Below are 15846 nucleotides of genomic sequence, written 5' to 3' on the forward strand. Positions count from 1 at the left end.
CACACACCCATGGATCGCTCTTAATACGGGGAGTCGGGGATTCATGCAGTGCATCTCATTATAATATGCATCTAAGAGTGAAGATCCATTCTAAAATTCTCACCTTAACTTATGTTCTCACCGGAGCCTAACCCTATTAAAAAAAATTTGGTTGTATTAAACTACACCACATAAATTTATGAGGGCTGAGGTGTAAATGTTCTAAAGTAAAGGGTGTAAACTGTCAAATCCAAACATCCTGAAACTCGATTCATAACTTCATATTCAGTCCTCCCTCTGTTAGGGTTTCCACTTTTAGGCTTAAAACCCACACACCAACCCCTATTCTCGAAAGAGAGGCAATTCATCGAAGAAATTTTCCCCAATCGACGGTAGGTAACTTTCTGTTTATCCCATTCGCATGAAGCGTGTGAGTGTTGGTTGTTTTTGATTTTGTGTAAATGTTTTTAACCGGTTGGATGATTCGATTTTGAATATTATCCAGGTTTCTGAATACTATGTTGTTATTTGTATAAACTGGATTTTGTAGGTATTTATCGTTGCTCAAACCGATGGCTGGAAAAGATTCCGATTACCGTATATTTGTAGGGGGGCTCTCATGGGACGTCACTGAGCGTCAGCTTGAAGACGCCTTTAGCCGTTTTGGCAAAATTATTGACTCTCAGGTTCATTGCTTTTCTTACTTGTTACGTTGTTGTTGTGCTGAATAATTGATATTAAACCTCTGCGTTAAGATTAATTGATGAAAAAGTACGTATAATAACAGATCTGCCATTCTTAGGGTTCTAATTTTCATAGAACTGAGTGATGTTATAATTTATGTTGTTTTATTAAGCAGGGGGTTCGCATTAGTGAACAGATAGTCATGTCAAAAAGTTGTAACAATTTTATTTGAGTGGGTCTCTTGGATTTTATGACGGTGATTTAGGGAATCTGAACCCTACAGTATATGATGAATTTCCAATGCTACTGTCATGGATAGCACATTTTCAAATGTTACAGTGGTTGGAGGAATTTCCACTAATTTTCCATGTTCTCATCCACAAAGTTACGATTGTAAGGATTTATTACCATAAGAAGGTTTAGCTGTTAGCCTAAATTGCTTTAATTCTGTATATACTTGCGCAGCGTTCAGGGAACTTGTCTGACATCAGGAGTCCCTCTATTACTATGTCTTTATGGCTTTATGCAACTTTGTTGATACTAGAGAAGCAAATTTATGCTACCAAGATTGTTAGTTCTTTATTTTATCATTAAAAGGGTTACTTTAATTTTATATTTCTTAGCTATGATTTTCCTTTGTGTTTCTCTTATTAATTCTCTGTTTGTTTGCTTTTCTTTTTTCTTTGCTGGAATGCTGGTTCTGATCTTTGGTTGCTTAAGATGGATTTGTTTACAAGGAATTTTTGGTTCTGTTGGGTTGAATTGCTGAAGCTCACTGTCGTTTCTATGCTTTGCTTTGTTCAGTTGGTTGTATTGAAATAGAAGTGTATGTCAACATGTTGCACAATCTCATTGAAAGAAGCTTGTATCAGATCCCTGTTTAGGTAAGTTTGTGATCTGTTTTGAGAAAGAGCAGTGGTTTGCGATCCACACATGGAGATCTAACAGCAATTTGGCCTTTTCTCACATACCTTAAACCTGTGGTTGACGGTCTGAAAAGTCAAAATGATTTAGCAGACTTCAAGAAGCTATTACCTATTACTAAAGGTAATGAATTTTCCATGCGTTGTGGACAAAAGTGCTGGTTTCTCTTAACTGGGAAGTCGGACTATCTATATATCCAAAATCAAAGTCTTGGGAATTGCTTTCTTAAAAGAATATTTTTCTTGCCTACACCTAAATTACTTTCTAACTAAACAATGTGTGTTCTTGCAGGCAAAGAAAAATCGTTTTTTGAGCTATGAAATTTAATAAATGACCCAGAAATTAGCATTAATTTTTGGGGGGGGGGGGTCATTTTATAAATTTAAAAAGATCTTACTTGTTTCAAAGTTTTATCTGATATTATTGAAGCCGTTTTCTTAAAGTTTGCAACATCATTATGGCTTTCCGGTTCATTCACTAGTTAATGAATCTAAGTGGAAGTTAGTTTGAACAGCAGTGATGCCTGGTTGTTCTGTTGTTAAGCTGGGTAAGAAGCATGTGTGTCCCATGGTTTATGCAAGAACCGACTTCATTGGTCCAGGGTTCTCTGAAGCTGTAGATAAGTGACAAACAATGTCATGATGAGCTTCTGCTGAAAGTGACATTCATTTGAATCAAACAGTGGTGGGAATACAACTGAGCAGTAGTTTCTGAGGAGTCCATGTGTGGTTGTACCTAGACGATGATTACTAATGTTTAGACCTGCTGTTCTCCACCAGCCATATACTATGTTGAGCTGTTTAAAACTTCAGCACTCAGATTAACACCCGAGTACATTAGGATTAAGATGCTCATGCTTTGTTTTGGCAGGAAGAGTGACAGAGGTCTGTTTTGAGCAATTTACGTTGTCATTCAATTAAGTTTCATCTAATATGCACATCAAAGTCAGATTGGTGGCCATCATGGTATATACTGGAAATTTAGGGCACATAGCATTCTCTTGTGGAAGAAAGCTCATCAGCTGTTTACATTGTGAAGCCGTAATTGGTGTTCGATTTTGCATCCTTTCTGCTGGAGTTTAATTTATGTTAGTACATCCTTCACGCAAATTCTTTTATGTTGCCTATGATTGGTCCAAGGGGGTTTCTGACGGTTAGTTATAGTTTAAGAAAAGATTGTGCCTCATGAGGTTCTGTACATGTAAATTTGGGGTTCTGTATATACTATAACACATTGTTTTGTACATACTTGGTTGTCACCTGAGTTGATGGATGTTAGACACAACACTCGGAAGCACCCACGTTGAGATATGTGCTTTCTACTAGCTCATCTTAGAGTAATACTGGGTGTCTTCACTTCCACTAGTTTCATCTGCAATGTCTTGTAGCTTCTTTTGCTGGAAACTTGGGGGTTTGCCTTTCTTGTTGGAGAACCGTATTGCATGTCTGGAAATGCTAATGAAAGCAACTACTTGGGATTAGTCAGTCATCAGTGGACTTCCATGCTGATTCATGTAGGATGTAGCTGCATTATGGGTGATTGGGCTAGAATTGCAATTGCATGCACTAACATTGGGTAGATGGGACAACGTGATCATGGTGCTAATTATATTGGTATTGGTAGTCTGGCAATGAGTCATATCATCTCCATGAATAACTCCTTGGTGGAGATTGCTAAGTGAGACGTCAAGCCAAAGCCACTTTTTTGTCAGTTGACATAGCATCTTCTTGCTGTTTGCGGGGTGACCTGTGATATGGATTTTAGTTTATGATGCGCAAGAACATCCCTGGCTGATAGTTTTTGACACCAAAAATGTGATGAACTGGCAGTAGTAACAGAGGCTGAGAATATATAACTACTTTGTTTTATATGTGCAATTGGTTTCATGTTCAAGGGTTAACTAACAATCGAGAAAGTTTGAATCGGTTGTCTTGCAAGTGCCTATGAAGTCATACAACACTATCCTTTCTTCTCTAATGAATCTCTGCAGTATTCTTCTCCAACAAGGAAAGTCATAATTCTTAAATATCCCTACCATTTTGATGAAGAGAGGTTTTTAGATGAAACAAAACTGAACTGTCACAACTGTAAAGGCAAAAGATTGTGTGGTCAAGCTTCCTAAGTGCTATTTTTCTGAAAGATCTGATAGTAACAGATACCGCATGTTGACCAGAGTGTGTAAGAAGAAATTGATAAAGAGATCAGCACAGACTACAGAGCACACTGGTCTACTATAAAACCTAACAAATCTAGGTAAAACAAAAGCAAACTCTCAGAACTGTACAGTCAGCTGAATTTCTGTGGTTAAGTCATCTCAAGTGATGTATGTTTCTCTGGCAGCCTCCTCTAAGATTAGAAAAATTCCAGGTAAAGATCTGTTAGCATCAGAGATCTTATATTGACCAGAGTGGGAAAGAAGAAATCAAAATGATTGGAACAGAGGTTCTTGAGCTATTATAATAGCTAGCAAATTAAGTTCTTTGTTGGCCTAATTGAGCTAGAGGTAATATGTTAAACCAAGTAAATTTTCTATTTTTCTGTATTCTTTTATTGTGTAGCATTATAAGCAAGATTTTCTGTTGCTATTTTAAGAATTGTCATCCATTATACTTATGGAATTTCAATATATTTAGTTTTTTTATATATGAAGACATGGTCTGTTCGTCCTTATATATATATATATATAAACATCTGTTGGACTTGAGTAGCTGATTAACTTAATGTCATTCAGGAAAAGGAAGTCATATTGCTAAACTTCCTCTGTCCCAATGAAACTGCATGCACTATAGCATGCATTTCTAAGAGTTATCTTTTCATTTAAAAATAAGTTGTTTAAGGCTTCAAGTTCTTTTTTTGTCACACTCAAGTCTGGAACAGCATGTTCATCTAAATGTATTTTTGAGAAGACAAAACTCTACTTAGATGGACGAAGAAGCTCCTAAATTTGCTTGTCAAAAAACGATTGTTGCAATTATTGTAATGGAGTGGGTGTATTTCTTGATGGATGCTGCATGTTACTTTTTACATGAAGGTAGTTTTTTTCTGCCACTTTATTTTAGCTGATGGTCTTACTGTGTACATATGTGGGCTTGGCCATTTGAGTTGACATGATGCTATTTGAATTTGAACCCAACGAAACTAAATTTCAGAAGTTATCTGGTGCTAAAAAATCACAATGAATGTTATCCAGTTCTCAAATGGTAGAAATAAGTGGCCTTCAGATCGACATGCTTAGCAATTTCTCTGACTACAAGAGGAAGAATGCGGACATGCACAAAACAAACACATCATAAGCAATTGTATTGATGGTGATGGTTTTGTCTTCCTACCACCTAATCTTCTATGTTTTTCCACTATATGATCGGGCTTAGCTTGAAAATGAAGAATATGTGTAGGTATTTCAGTAGTAAACGGTATAGAACTAGTTTCGAGCCGCTGGCATGTGTTTGGTCTTGCCAATTTCCTTTTACTATATTATTCATTTTTGGCAGATAATATACTTTTTTGATGATGATGAATACTGTAAAATTGCCTTTTGTAGTTTGTTATCTGCATTATTTGAACTTTTCTTGATTTTTCTGTCAAAGTTTGCAGAACCTTCAAGGTTGCCTAGTTTTATATACATCCCTGTAGAGTTATTAGAGTAGGAGTTGGGTCACTGTTTATATGCTTTAGGAAACATGTCTATTCTTTGTTGCCATACTTGATTTTAATGTGTCACAGTGGTTGACATCGTGTCCTACTAGCATAATTTTTTTGTTCGGCATTCAACTTCCGTTTCAAGAATGTGTTACTTGTGTTGTAATTTCGAACTTCTATAACTTAGTGCAAGGATTGTGTGTTTCTTCTATGGTTGTAGTATTAAACACGATCTTTATGTAGATAATGCTTGAAAGAGATACTGGCCGTCCACGTGGATTTGGGTTTCTAACATTTTCAGACCGTCGAGGTATGGAAGATGCAATTAGGGAAATGCATGGCAGTGATTTTGGGGAACGAGTGATCTCAGTTAACAAGGCCCAGCCAAAAATGGGCGGTGATGATGCAGATCATGGTTATGGTGGAAGCTATCCGTCAGGTGGTAGAGGTGGTGGTTATGGTGGAGGTGACAGATCTCTGGGTCAGGACGAGTGCTTTAAGTGTGGTCGCCCTGGACATTGGGCTCGTGATTGCCCTTCAGCAGGTGGTGGCAGAGGTGGCGGCAGCCAGTTCTCCTCCCGCTCCAGGTTTAGTGGGGCTGGTGGCCGTGGAGATCGCTATGCAGACCGTGACCGTTACGTGGATGATAGATACGATGCAGGGCGTTTTGGTGATAGAGACCGCTATGACAGTAGAGATAGCAAGTATGGAAGCCGCAGTCGCTATGCTAACGACAGGTATCCTAGATAAATTATTTGGCAATCTTCATATCATAAACACTCTTAAATGACTGTTCTACCCTTCAAAACAGTACATTCTTGACTGTTTTACCCTTGAGACACAATTTTCATGTAGTTGGCATTGATGCAGGTACCCACCCAGTGGAGGAGATCGGTTTGGAGGCGATAGGTATGGAGTCCCAGATCGGTATCCACCACCACCGAGTGGTGGGTATGGGAGAGAGAGAGACTATGACCGTGATGTTGGCCCAAGGAGGAGCAGTGACAGATACGGTGGCGGTGGAGGCGGAGGTGGAGGACCAGCACGTTATGAAGGAAGAAACTACAGGGACAGAGCAGGTCCATATGAACGTCCTAGAAGGGGAGGCGGCCGTCCATCTTCCTTTGACTATTGAAAAGGGTCCTTGATACCTTGTGACCGGTGGTTGACTGTTTTATCTGGCTTTGTAGATTTGGTTAGCATTTGGATAATTTTGTAGGATGACATGCTTGTGGATGATCTGGACTTTATTTTGCTATGTCATGTTAAAAATATTTGATAGCCTCTGCTGCATTTTGTTTACGGGTATTCAGTGTGTTCTGTTATTCAAGTACTTCCATTTCATTAACAGGCCCATGCATTATCAGATTTCATGTTATTGTGGTAAATTATTACATGTGACTTGACCGTTCTCGCTGGCTGAATACATTTCCTTTTAAATTCGACTCTATTTGTATATATTTAAACATAATGTAGATTTTGGCATCTTGAGGTCGAAATTTGGACATTTCAAGGGTTGGCGCTTTTGCTCGAAATTTGGACATTTTGTTGACCAAATTTCATTCCTATATTTGGTTACCCATGGAATGAAATTAAATTATAAATATTTCCTCCGTTGTGGGTTTCATTATTTCTTTACAAGACAGATGAAATTGAAATCCATTTCACCCCAAAAATTAAAAATGACAAAAATATCCTCTTTACATCTTTAAACCCTAGCATAACTACTTCACCTATCGAACGACTCTTTCTTTCTTCATTGAACGAACACCGGTTTCTTCCTTCATCGATCAAGTTGTAAGTAATTTTTTCTTCATCTCTCATCGTACGATCTGTTCCTTGTTTTTCTCCACCTCTACATCGAGCGAACACGTTGTTACGATCGGACACTAGTATCCTTTTATCCACATCGATCGACTTCTTCCTCTGGACTAGACTGGTCTGCTTCATCGATTTTGTTACTGTTTCTGCTTCCTATGGACTGTTACTGCTTCATCGACTTCTTCGTATGGACTATCTCCATCGATCGAAGACGTGGGTTACAATTTAGATTGGTTCATCGATCAACTCCTTAAGATTTTGCTTTTGTATTTAGATCGACTTCTTCCTTCTCCATTTTTTGTTCTTGATGTAGATGTCCGTTACGATCTAGACTGTGTTATGGTGGGGAAGAAGAAGGAAAAATGGATGCTGCGATGGGGAAAAACGGACTTACTCCCTGGAAAAAAAAGGTTAAGGTGAGAAAGAAGAAAGAAAAAATTGGTCAAATAATTTTTATTTTTTTCAATTATAATTTAGATACTTAAATTAAAACAAATTTATGGAAACAATGATGACTTAATTTTTTTCCTCTGATTATATGTTAACTTTATTATTATTTATACTTAAAAAATTTAAAAAATCAAAGAAAGGGAATTTGTTTTCATTTCCATTATTTCATTCCAATTCTTTCATAAACCAAACAGAAGATTCAAATTCATTTAATAGATTATATTTTATTTTTTATTAACCAAACAATTGGTCAAACCTGATAACATTCCATTTATGTAACAATCATTATGTGTCCCTTTTAGTTTGGTTGCTCAAATGGAAAGTATAATGGACTATATTGAAAACAAGTCGTCAAGTTTTGGGAAAAAAATAGAAAAAAGTGAAGTTTGGTTGCCCAAATGGAAAGACTCACAACTTTACACCACAATAAATAGAAATGTCCCTTTTCCAAACGTAACACATCGCAAATCAATGCACAAACCCTCTTGTTCTGATAGCTCACTCTCTCCTAAAATTTCTGGCGAAAACCCTCGAAATTCGTCGATTGAAGAAGATAAATGGCGGATAAGGGCAAAGGAATCGCAGATGATTCTTCATCGGGGAAACGGAAACGCGACGGAGACGAGAAATCTGGTCACAGAAAGAGAAAGAACCTCAGTGTCCTCCAGTTCTTCGAGGATTCGGCTTTTGAAATCGAGGAGAGCGGTTCGAGTGACGATGACGATTTTATCAATGATGGTATAAAAATAAAAAAGATTATTCCGATCATCTACATTGTCTGCATATCTGTTGATTTCTCATTTTAGGGTTAATTTGTGATTTCAAAATTTTGGGGTTTATTTCAAGGTGGATTAAGGACTTCATTGTTTCAACATGTTTGAAGTTTGTTTGTTGGGATTTATTTAGTTTTAGGGTTTCGTGGAAAATTCCTTTTGTTGTACGGAAATAACCCTTTCCACCATTCCTGATCACCATCATCGTTTTACTGATACGGTGTTAACTAAAAACGTGGCTTATTTTTCATTTAATGGTTTTAACATGGCGGCTGTTGTAGACCACATGCTGCAAATTTGTACTAGAGGGATGGTTCCGGAGGTTATTAATTTTAGTGAGGATGTAGTTTTTGCTTTTGCGTTACTATTTTGTCAGGAGTCAGGGTTTCACATTTTTGTTGCTTTTGTCATGTGAGTTTTGTTTGAAACTATTTGGGTGTTTGGTTATTTCTTGTTTATGATCAATGTGTTTATGGTGGATACTTCACTCTTGGTTGTTTGGGTGAACTAGATGGTGTTTATGGTGCAGTAACCTGCTTTGTTTTCTCTATAGGGCTCATTTTGAATATATTTATTGTTTATTTGCTGCTGTAGTGTTTCTTGAAGATGACTTTGGCCCCGACCTTGAAGTCAAGACTGAACCAAAGACTCCTAACCTTCCCTTTTTCCCCAAAGAAGAGGATATGGATGAAGAGGAACTAGAGAAAGTCTTGGAGGCACGTTATCAGCCAGGATCTAATTTTGTTAAATACTCGGAAGATCGAACTGAAGCTGCAAGGTCGGATGATCGCAACACGTCAATGCCATTTGTTTTGGATCCAACAATCTGGAAAGTCAAATGCACGGTATTTTGCTTGTAGTTGAGTTGTTCAGCTTGTTAGCCTTTTCTGGGCCCCAGCAGCTGTTATTCTGAACCAAAATATGACTGTAGGTTGGACGTGAGAGGCATTCAGTTTTCTGTCTCATGCAGAAGTATGTTGACTTGCAATCTCTTGGAACCAAGTTGCAATTAGTTTCGGCATTTGCTGTTGAGCATGTCAAAGGTTTTATTTACATTGAAGCTGAAAAGCAATGTGATATCAATGAGGTGCATTTGAATAGTTTTCTATGTTCTTTTTTAATGTTTTGATGGGGATAAATGGTGGTAATTAGAAATATAAGTTCTGCTTTATTTACATATTTTTTTCAATGCTTTCTTGTTTTGATGTTCACCGCCTTAGTTGTTTAAATGTATCTTCTAAGTACAGGCATGCAAAGGTCTTTGTAATATATATCCAAGTCGAGTGGCTTCTGTTCCAATGTCCGATGTTCCACATTTATTCTCTGTTCGAAGCAAGTACAGTGGGGTATCTGTGGACACCTGGGCTCGTGTGAAAAGTGGGAAATACAAGGGGGACCTAGCACAGGTACATGTGTAACCCTACCCATATGAATGCTGGCCACAAGAAGTTTTTTACCTTACAGGGCCAAGGTTTTTTTAGGCACTTCTATTTTCTTGCTGGATTGCTTGGTTCATTGTTTAGCTATACGAATGCAGGTTGTGCATGTGGATGAAGCTAAGAGGAAAGCTACTGTTAAGCTTGTCCCAAGAATAGATCTACAAGCTGTGGCTGAAAAATTTGTAATGAACTTTGTTATCCATATATTTGTATTTTCTGTTATGATTATCTTGTTATATCCCATCGGCCTTCTTGCCAGTTTGCACTATAGATATATCAAGCATAGTCGCCTAATAGTTGTTAAGTTTTGGTGCTTGTATTAACACACTTTCAATTTGTTTATTTGTTATCATGTAACCACAAAGTTTTGAGATAGGAGTCCATCCAATTGATCTTTTTTCAGTCACCAGTCTGCTCGATATGATATTGTTCTTATTTTTTGGTGGATGTTATGTATACCTTGTACAATTTATGTTTTTTTCAAATTGATAAATGCAATTGCAAAACAATATGATAACTGGGCACTTGAAGTTAGTTGTATTTTTTTGCTCTGATTTAATTGTGGCAATTTCATAGGGTAAAAAAGTTCCACACTTCAATTCCGTCACTCTTCTTGTTTTCCCACCATGTAGTAACTCACTGGTCTTCAAATTTAACTAGGTTGGTTGGTAGAAAAGTTGACAAGTTAACTCATAGTGAAGTCAAAGAGCTTCTATTTAACCAATTCTCCGTGTTGACAATACCTATTGCATGTAATAACAAATTAATGATTTTGGTGAGTTACTTTTCAAGGAGGTGCCTAATCACTATATATATGTATTTATCTATCCATGCATATACCGTAAATTATATATGGGCTGGCATATGTAGGATAAATTGACCTATTTTAACATGTTAGGTAATTTTCTTTTTTTATTTATCTACAGGGTGGAGGAGTTACTGGCAAGAAGTCTACTATCCCAGCCCCTAGATTGATCACTTCTAGCGAACTTGAGTACCACACTTACTTTTCTTTGTGAATTCTGTACTTTTTTTCGGTCTTTCCTATTCATCCACTTATTTCACTTTTTGTACAGGGCATATCGACCTCTTGTTCAGTATAGACGTGACCGTGACACTGGTGACATGTATGAGGTTTTTGATGGAATGACACTGAAGGATGGTTACCTGTTCAAAAAAGTCCCCTTGGATTCACTGAGTTTCTGGGATGTCAGGCCTACTGAAGCTGAGCTTATAAAATTTACGCCTGCCAGGAAAGAAGAATCCAATGATGTAGAGTGGCTTACTGGACTTTTTGGTGAACATAAGAAGAAAAAGCAAACAATAAAGAATGATAAAGTGGGCGGAAAAGGAGAGGGTTCTTCGAGCTCCAGCATTGAGAACGGTTTTGAAGTTCCTGATCTTGTGTTCCACGGGTATTGTTCTTTGCCTGTCAGATTAATAGCACTTCATTGTCATTTGTCTTTAATTCTTGTGAACTTTGCTTTTTAATTTGCAGTCGCAAAGCTTTTGGGATTGTAATTGGCCGAGAGAAGGATGACCGCATTAAGGTTGTAATTTCTCTTCTTTTTGGTTGTTGATTTGCATTTGTTATATGACATCAGCCTCCTGTTTCCAGGTTTTGGAGGAAGGTTCAGAACGGCCTGTGGTGGTGGCCGTTGAAGCTCGTTTGTTGAAGAAGGCAGCCTTTGATAAGAAATTTAATGCCCTAGATAAACATAAGAAGATCATATCAACGAACGATTCTCTGAGGGTGTTGGAAGGTCCACTAGAGGTTTGTTAATAATTTAAAAGCTTCAAGTTATCGGCAGAAGTAGATTGGAAATATACGCATCATCTGGTGGTTGCGCCTTGCAGGATAAAAAGGGAATTGTCAAGCAAATCTACAAAGGGGTTGTCTTTTTGCATGATGAGAACGAAACAGATAATTGCGGTTATTTTTGTGCCAAAGCACAAATCTGTGAAAAGATGGAATTTTCTGCAGATCTTCTCAAAGGAAAGGTTCGTTGTCATGGATTGGAGTAAAAACATTGCTAGTATATACCTGCCAAAGAGATTTCTTTCTTGAATAATTAAGCAATTAATAAATCAAACAATTATTAATCATTGTAGGGTGGCAAATCGGATGCCTCTGGGTTTGATGATTTTCCATCGTCGCCCAAGTCTCCTCTATCACCTACGAAACCATGGGAAGGGAGAGAAAATAGCCGCAACTGTAAGTTTAAAAGTTCTTATTGCCACTGGATGCAGTGATTGTTCTGTCGTTGGAATTCATATCCTTAATTTTCTGTTGTGCATACAGTCGATCGGGAAGAAAAAGATGGGTTCTCTGTTGGCCAATCATTGAGAATACGTGTGGGTCCTTTAAAGGGATACATGTGCCGTGTTATGGCAATTCGATATTCGGATATTACAGTGAAGCTTGATTCTCAGCACAAGATTCTTACAGGTTCGTCAGTGATTAACTGAGCTAATGTCAACACATTTTCATGTTTTCTTTCTCTTTTGTTTTGTCTGTGTTGGGATTCTGTAGATAATCTGTTTGTATAATCCTTCTTCTGTAGTTAAAGCTGAGCATCTTGCGGAGGTTCGTGGAAAAACTTCTGGTGCATCCATGGGGTATGGTGGTTTAAACTCTATACTTGGTTTTCTTTGGTAACCTGTAGACTTAATTTTGACATTTTTTGGTTCTCCAAAGGGATGGGCAGGACTCTACGAAGCCATTTGAATTACTCGGAGATCATGGGAGTTCCCAAGGTGGAAAATAGTATTTATGGTTAAAAAGATATTTTTTTCTTGCATATAGTGAGAAATGATGTTCATTGATGATCATATCAGGTGTTGTCATTCAGTGCTTGCACATTTTGTGTTTTTTTTTGCATTGCTTTGGGCAAACAATGGTTCTCTTTGGTCTAAATGTTGTACGTCATCTGTGGCTAATGCACTATTGAATTCTTTGAAGGTTGGATGGATGGAGGAGTAGCAACCGAGACTGGAGGGTGGAATACTGGAGGCCCATCTACTGAAAGGTTATATCGTAGCCTATGTGTATTTGGTTTACTTTTTAGTGGTTATATTTGTTGAACGATTATAGATTAAGCATGATTTTTTAATGTTCCAACTAGTAGTTTCAAAGGAGATTCTTAAGAATCTTGATGATTAAGTTATAGATATAATCTCAGCCATACTTCCAAGTTTGTTTCTGCACGTATAATAACCTAAAGATAGTAAACCTTCCTGCTTCAGGTGGAGGGGGGATGCTGCATAATATAGATCAAGTGAAATGCAAATACAGTTTTTTTCTGTAGCTTTTTTCCCGTGGATATCTGGAAGTGTATACACCATGACTTATATTCTAGTTTGTGGGATAATAAGTAGTGGGACTTTATCGAGTTTCAAATTAGTTGGTGCATATTCAAGAATTACATATCCAACTTATCAGTGCATCTATCAATTATTTTTATGTCTAAATTAAATTTTCCAGTGGCTTATGAAAACTGATAAGTTCACGATGAACAAAATAAGACATGGAGTTCTGTTTTTCTAGATTCAATATTGTTGCAAGTGTGATGAAGAAACCCTCTGTCTCCCTAGTTTTTGCTGGGGCAGTATCATGGCCTTTTTGTGAGCACATTGGCCAGATGTTGCTAACTGCTGTTACATGGTATAGTTTTGTAAGCTGTCGATAGTACCATTGTATTATAAAAGTGAAGATAACTGTAAGTTTTTTGTATTATGCTGCAACCGATTATCTTCCTTGCAGATGTTGCTGTGCGCATCACATATATTGATAACACTATTTGGTTTTTAATTTGCTGTGTTCCATCTCTGTGTTTCTTGAAGTGTCATCATGTCTTTTGGTGTTCCCTATTGGGTACTAATTTAAATTAAATTGAATTGTGGTTGCTTTAATCTCCCTTCAGTTTTGACATTACCTGATAATTTTAGTACTATGTGATTGTAGGAGTTCATGGGCACCATTTCCTGCAGCAGGATCATCGGTGTGTTCAGATCTTCATCTAGTTGGTTAAACTTGTTTTTTGTAGTTATCATCCTCATCTTATTTTATCTATCCCATGGACAATAATGATTTCTTGGTACAGCTTCAACCAGAATCCGGTTCAGCAAATCCCTTCAACTCTGGGGATAATGAAGCCAATAAAGGTATAGTTCACATTCTATATGCACATATTTATAATGAATTGTTCTTTTTTCTTGTGGTAATGTTTCAATTTCTTGTTATAGATGTTGGTGGTTCTGCTTGGGAGACTAAAACGACACAAGATCAGAGTTCGGCATGGGGTGCAGCTGCAAGTGAAAAGAAAGATGGTGGCTGGGGAGCAGGTCCTAGTGGTGTTAAAAATGATGATGCAGGATGGGGTGGGGCAAAGCTGAAAGATACTCCTGGTGATACTACTGCGTGGGGCAATGCTGGTGCAACTCAAACTGATGAAAACAAGTCGGCTTGGAGTTCAGCTGCTGCACCCACAACTCAAACTGGTGGATGGGGTGCCATGAAAAAAGATACCGAAGATAGTAAAGGGTGGGGCAAGCCAGATGCTGCTAGTGCTGATGGCGGTTCTTGGGGTAAACAATCTGGAGGATCTTCATGGGGAGCTGACAAAAACCAAGATTCTGGGGCGGGTGGTTGGGGAAAAGCACCATCCGCAACTGGGGGAGAATCTGGAAAGTGGGGAAGTGCCGATAATAAAACTGAGGTTGCAACTGGTTGGGGTAACAATAAGGAAGGAGGATCCTCTTGGAGTAAACCAGATCAAGATGGTGGTGGGTCGTCATGGAGTAAACAGGATGGAGGATCCTCATCATGGGGTAAGCCAGCTGGTGGAGGGGGGTCTTCATGGAGCAATCAAGATGGTGGATCTTCTTGGAGTAAACAAGATGGAGGCCGTGGTGGTGGCAGAGGTGGTAGCCAAGGGGGCCGTGGAAGCGGTGGCAATGCTTGCTTCAAGTGTGGTGAAACTGGGCATATGTCCCGGGAGTGCCCTCAGGGTGGCAGCAGTGGTGGGAACACTTGCTTCAAGTGTGGTGAGTCGGGGCATATGTCGAGAGAGTGTACCAAAGGTGGTGGGAATGCATGCTTCAAGTGTGGTGAATCGGGCCACATGTCTCGTGAATGCCCCAAGGGTGGTGGTGGCGGTGGAGGGAAATCTTGTTTCAAATGTGGCGAGTCTGGACATATGTCCAGGGAGTGTCCTCAAGGTGGTGGCGGTGGCGGTGGCGGCGGCGGCGGAAAATCTTGTTTTAAATGTGGTGAGAGTGGACATATGTCAAGGGAATGCCCTCAAGGTGGGGGTGGTGGCGGTGACAGAAGCTGCTATAAATGTGGTGAGTCTGGACATATGTCCAGGGAGTGCCCTCAAGGCGGCGGCGGCGGTGGAGGCGGTGGTGACAGAAGTTGCTATAAATGTGGTGAGTCTGGACATATGTCCAGGGAGTGTCCTCAAGGCGGCGGCGGTGGAGGCGGCGGTGACAGAAGTTGNTGTCCTCAAGGCGGCGGCGGTGGAGGCGGCGGTGACAGAAGTTGCTATAAATGTGGTGAGTCTGGACATATGTCCAGGGAGTGTCCTCAAGGCGGTGGTGGTGGTGGTGGAAAATCTTGTTTCAAATGTGGCGAGTCTGGACATATGTCACGGGAATGCCCTCAAGGTGGTGGTGGTGGTGGAAAGTCTTGTTTCAAATGTGGGGAGAGTGGACATATGTCTAGGGAATGTCCTCAAGGCGGTGGTGGTGGCGGTGGAAAGTCTTGTTTCAAATGTGGTGAGAGTGGACATATGTCTAGGGAATGTCCCAAAGGTGGTGGAGGTGGTGGTGACAGGAGTTGCTATAAATGTGGTGAGAGTGGGCATATGGCTAGGGACTGCTCTCAGGGTGGTGGTGGTGGCGGCGGTGGTGGCAGAGGTGGAGGCTATGGTGGTGGTGGTGGTTGGGGCACAGGGGGGTGGGGAAGTGATAAAAAAGAGAGTGGGCAATCAAGTGGTTGGAGCAGTGGTAATCAAACAGGGGGAGGGGGATGGGGAAGTGATAAAAAAGAGAATGGGCAATCAAGTGGTTGGAGCAGTGGTAATCAAACAGGGGGAGGGGGATGGGGAAGTGATAAAAAAGAGAATGGGCAATCA

General features: G+C 39.3%; 2 protein-coding genes across 4 annotated transcripts in view; both read left to right on the forward strand.

Moving 5' to 3' along the window:
• The first annotated feature begins 297 nt into the window (after positions 1 to 297).
• Positions 298 to 6557, forward strand: LOC112509412 (glycine-rich RNA-binding protein RZ1C). 3 transcript variants are annotated; one of them, XM_025114376.1, is made up of 5 exons: positions 298 to 371; positions 530 to 665; positions 5470 to 5536; positions 5636 to 5963; positions 6097 to 6557. In XM_025114376.1, the coding sequence occupies exons 2-5, from the start codon at positions 552 to 554 to the stop codon at positions 6359 to 6361; spliced, it is 774 nt and encodes a 257-aa protein (XP_024970144.1). In that variant the 5' UTR covers positions 298 to 371; positions 530 to 551; the 3' UTR covers positions 6362 to 6557. The 3 variants fall into 3 exon arrangements, with proteins under 3 accessions (XP_024970144.1, XP_024970135.1, XP_024970126.1); XM_025114367.1 differs by having other exon boundaries at positions 298 to 375; positions 5470 to 5963; XM_025114358.1 differs by having other exon boundaries at positions 5470 to 5963.
• Positions 6558 to 7958: 1401 nt separating this feature from the next.
• Positions 7959 to 15846, forward strand: part of LOC112526311 (protein RNA-directed DNA methylation 3) — a 7998-nt gene continuing 110 nt past the window's right edge. Inside the window, exons 1-20 of the mRNA XM_025136569.1 lie at positions 7959 to 8235; positions 8865 to 9115; positions 9202 to 9357; positions 9518 to 9676; positions 9808 to 9891; positions 10636 to 10703; positions 10786 to 10836; positions 10924 to 11124; positions 11208 to 11259; positions 11328 to 11483; positions 11567 to 11710; positions 11822 to 11924; positions 12012 to 12158; positions 12274 to 12328; positions 12408 to 12466; positions 12672 to 12738; positions 13674 to 13710; positions 13813 to 13873; positions 13955 to 15328; positions 15377 to 15790. Coding sequence (XP_024992337.1) covers positions 8055 to 8235; positions 8865 to 9115; positions 9202 to 9357; positions 9518 to 9676; positions 9808 to 9891; positions 10636 to 10703; positions 10786 to 10836; positions 10924 to 11124; positions 11208 to 11259; positions 11328 to 11483; positions 11567 to 11710; positions 11822 to 11924; positions 12012 to 12158; positions 12274 to 12328; positions 12408 to 12466; positions 12672 to 12738; positions 13674 to 13710; positions 13813 to 13873; positions 13955 to 15328; positions 15377 to 15790 — 3820 coding nt within the window. The 5' untranslated portion in view covers positions 7959 to 8054. The remainder of the gene's footprint in view (positions 8236 to 8864; positions 9116 to 9201; positions 9358 to 9517; positions 9677 to 9807; positions 9892 to 10635; positions 10704 to 10785; positions 10837 to 10923; positions 11125 to 11207; positions 11260 to 11327; positions 11484 to 11566; positions 11711 to 11821; positions 11925 to 12011; positions 12159 to 12273; positions 12329 to 12407; positions 12467 to 12671; positions 12739 to 13673; positions 13711 to 13812; positions 13874 to 13954; positions 15329 to 15376; positions 15791 to 15846) is intronic.

This window comes from Cynara cardunculus, assembly GCF_001531365.2.
Source record: "Cynara cardunculus var. scolymus isolate 2C chromosome LG 1, CcrdV1, whole genome shotgun sequence".
NCBI lineage: Eukaryota > Viridiplantae > Streptophyta > Magnoliopsida > Asterales > Asteraceae > Cynara > Cynara cardunculus.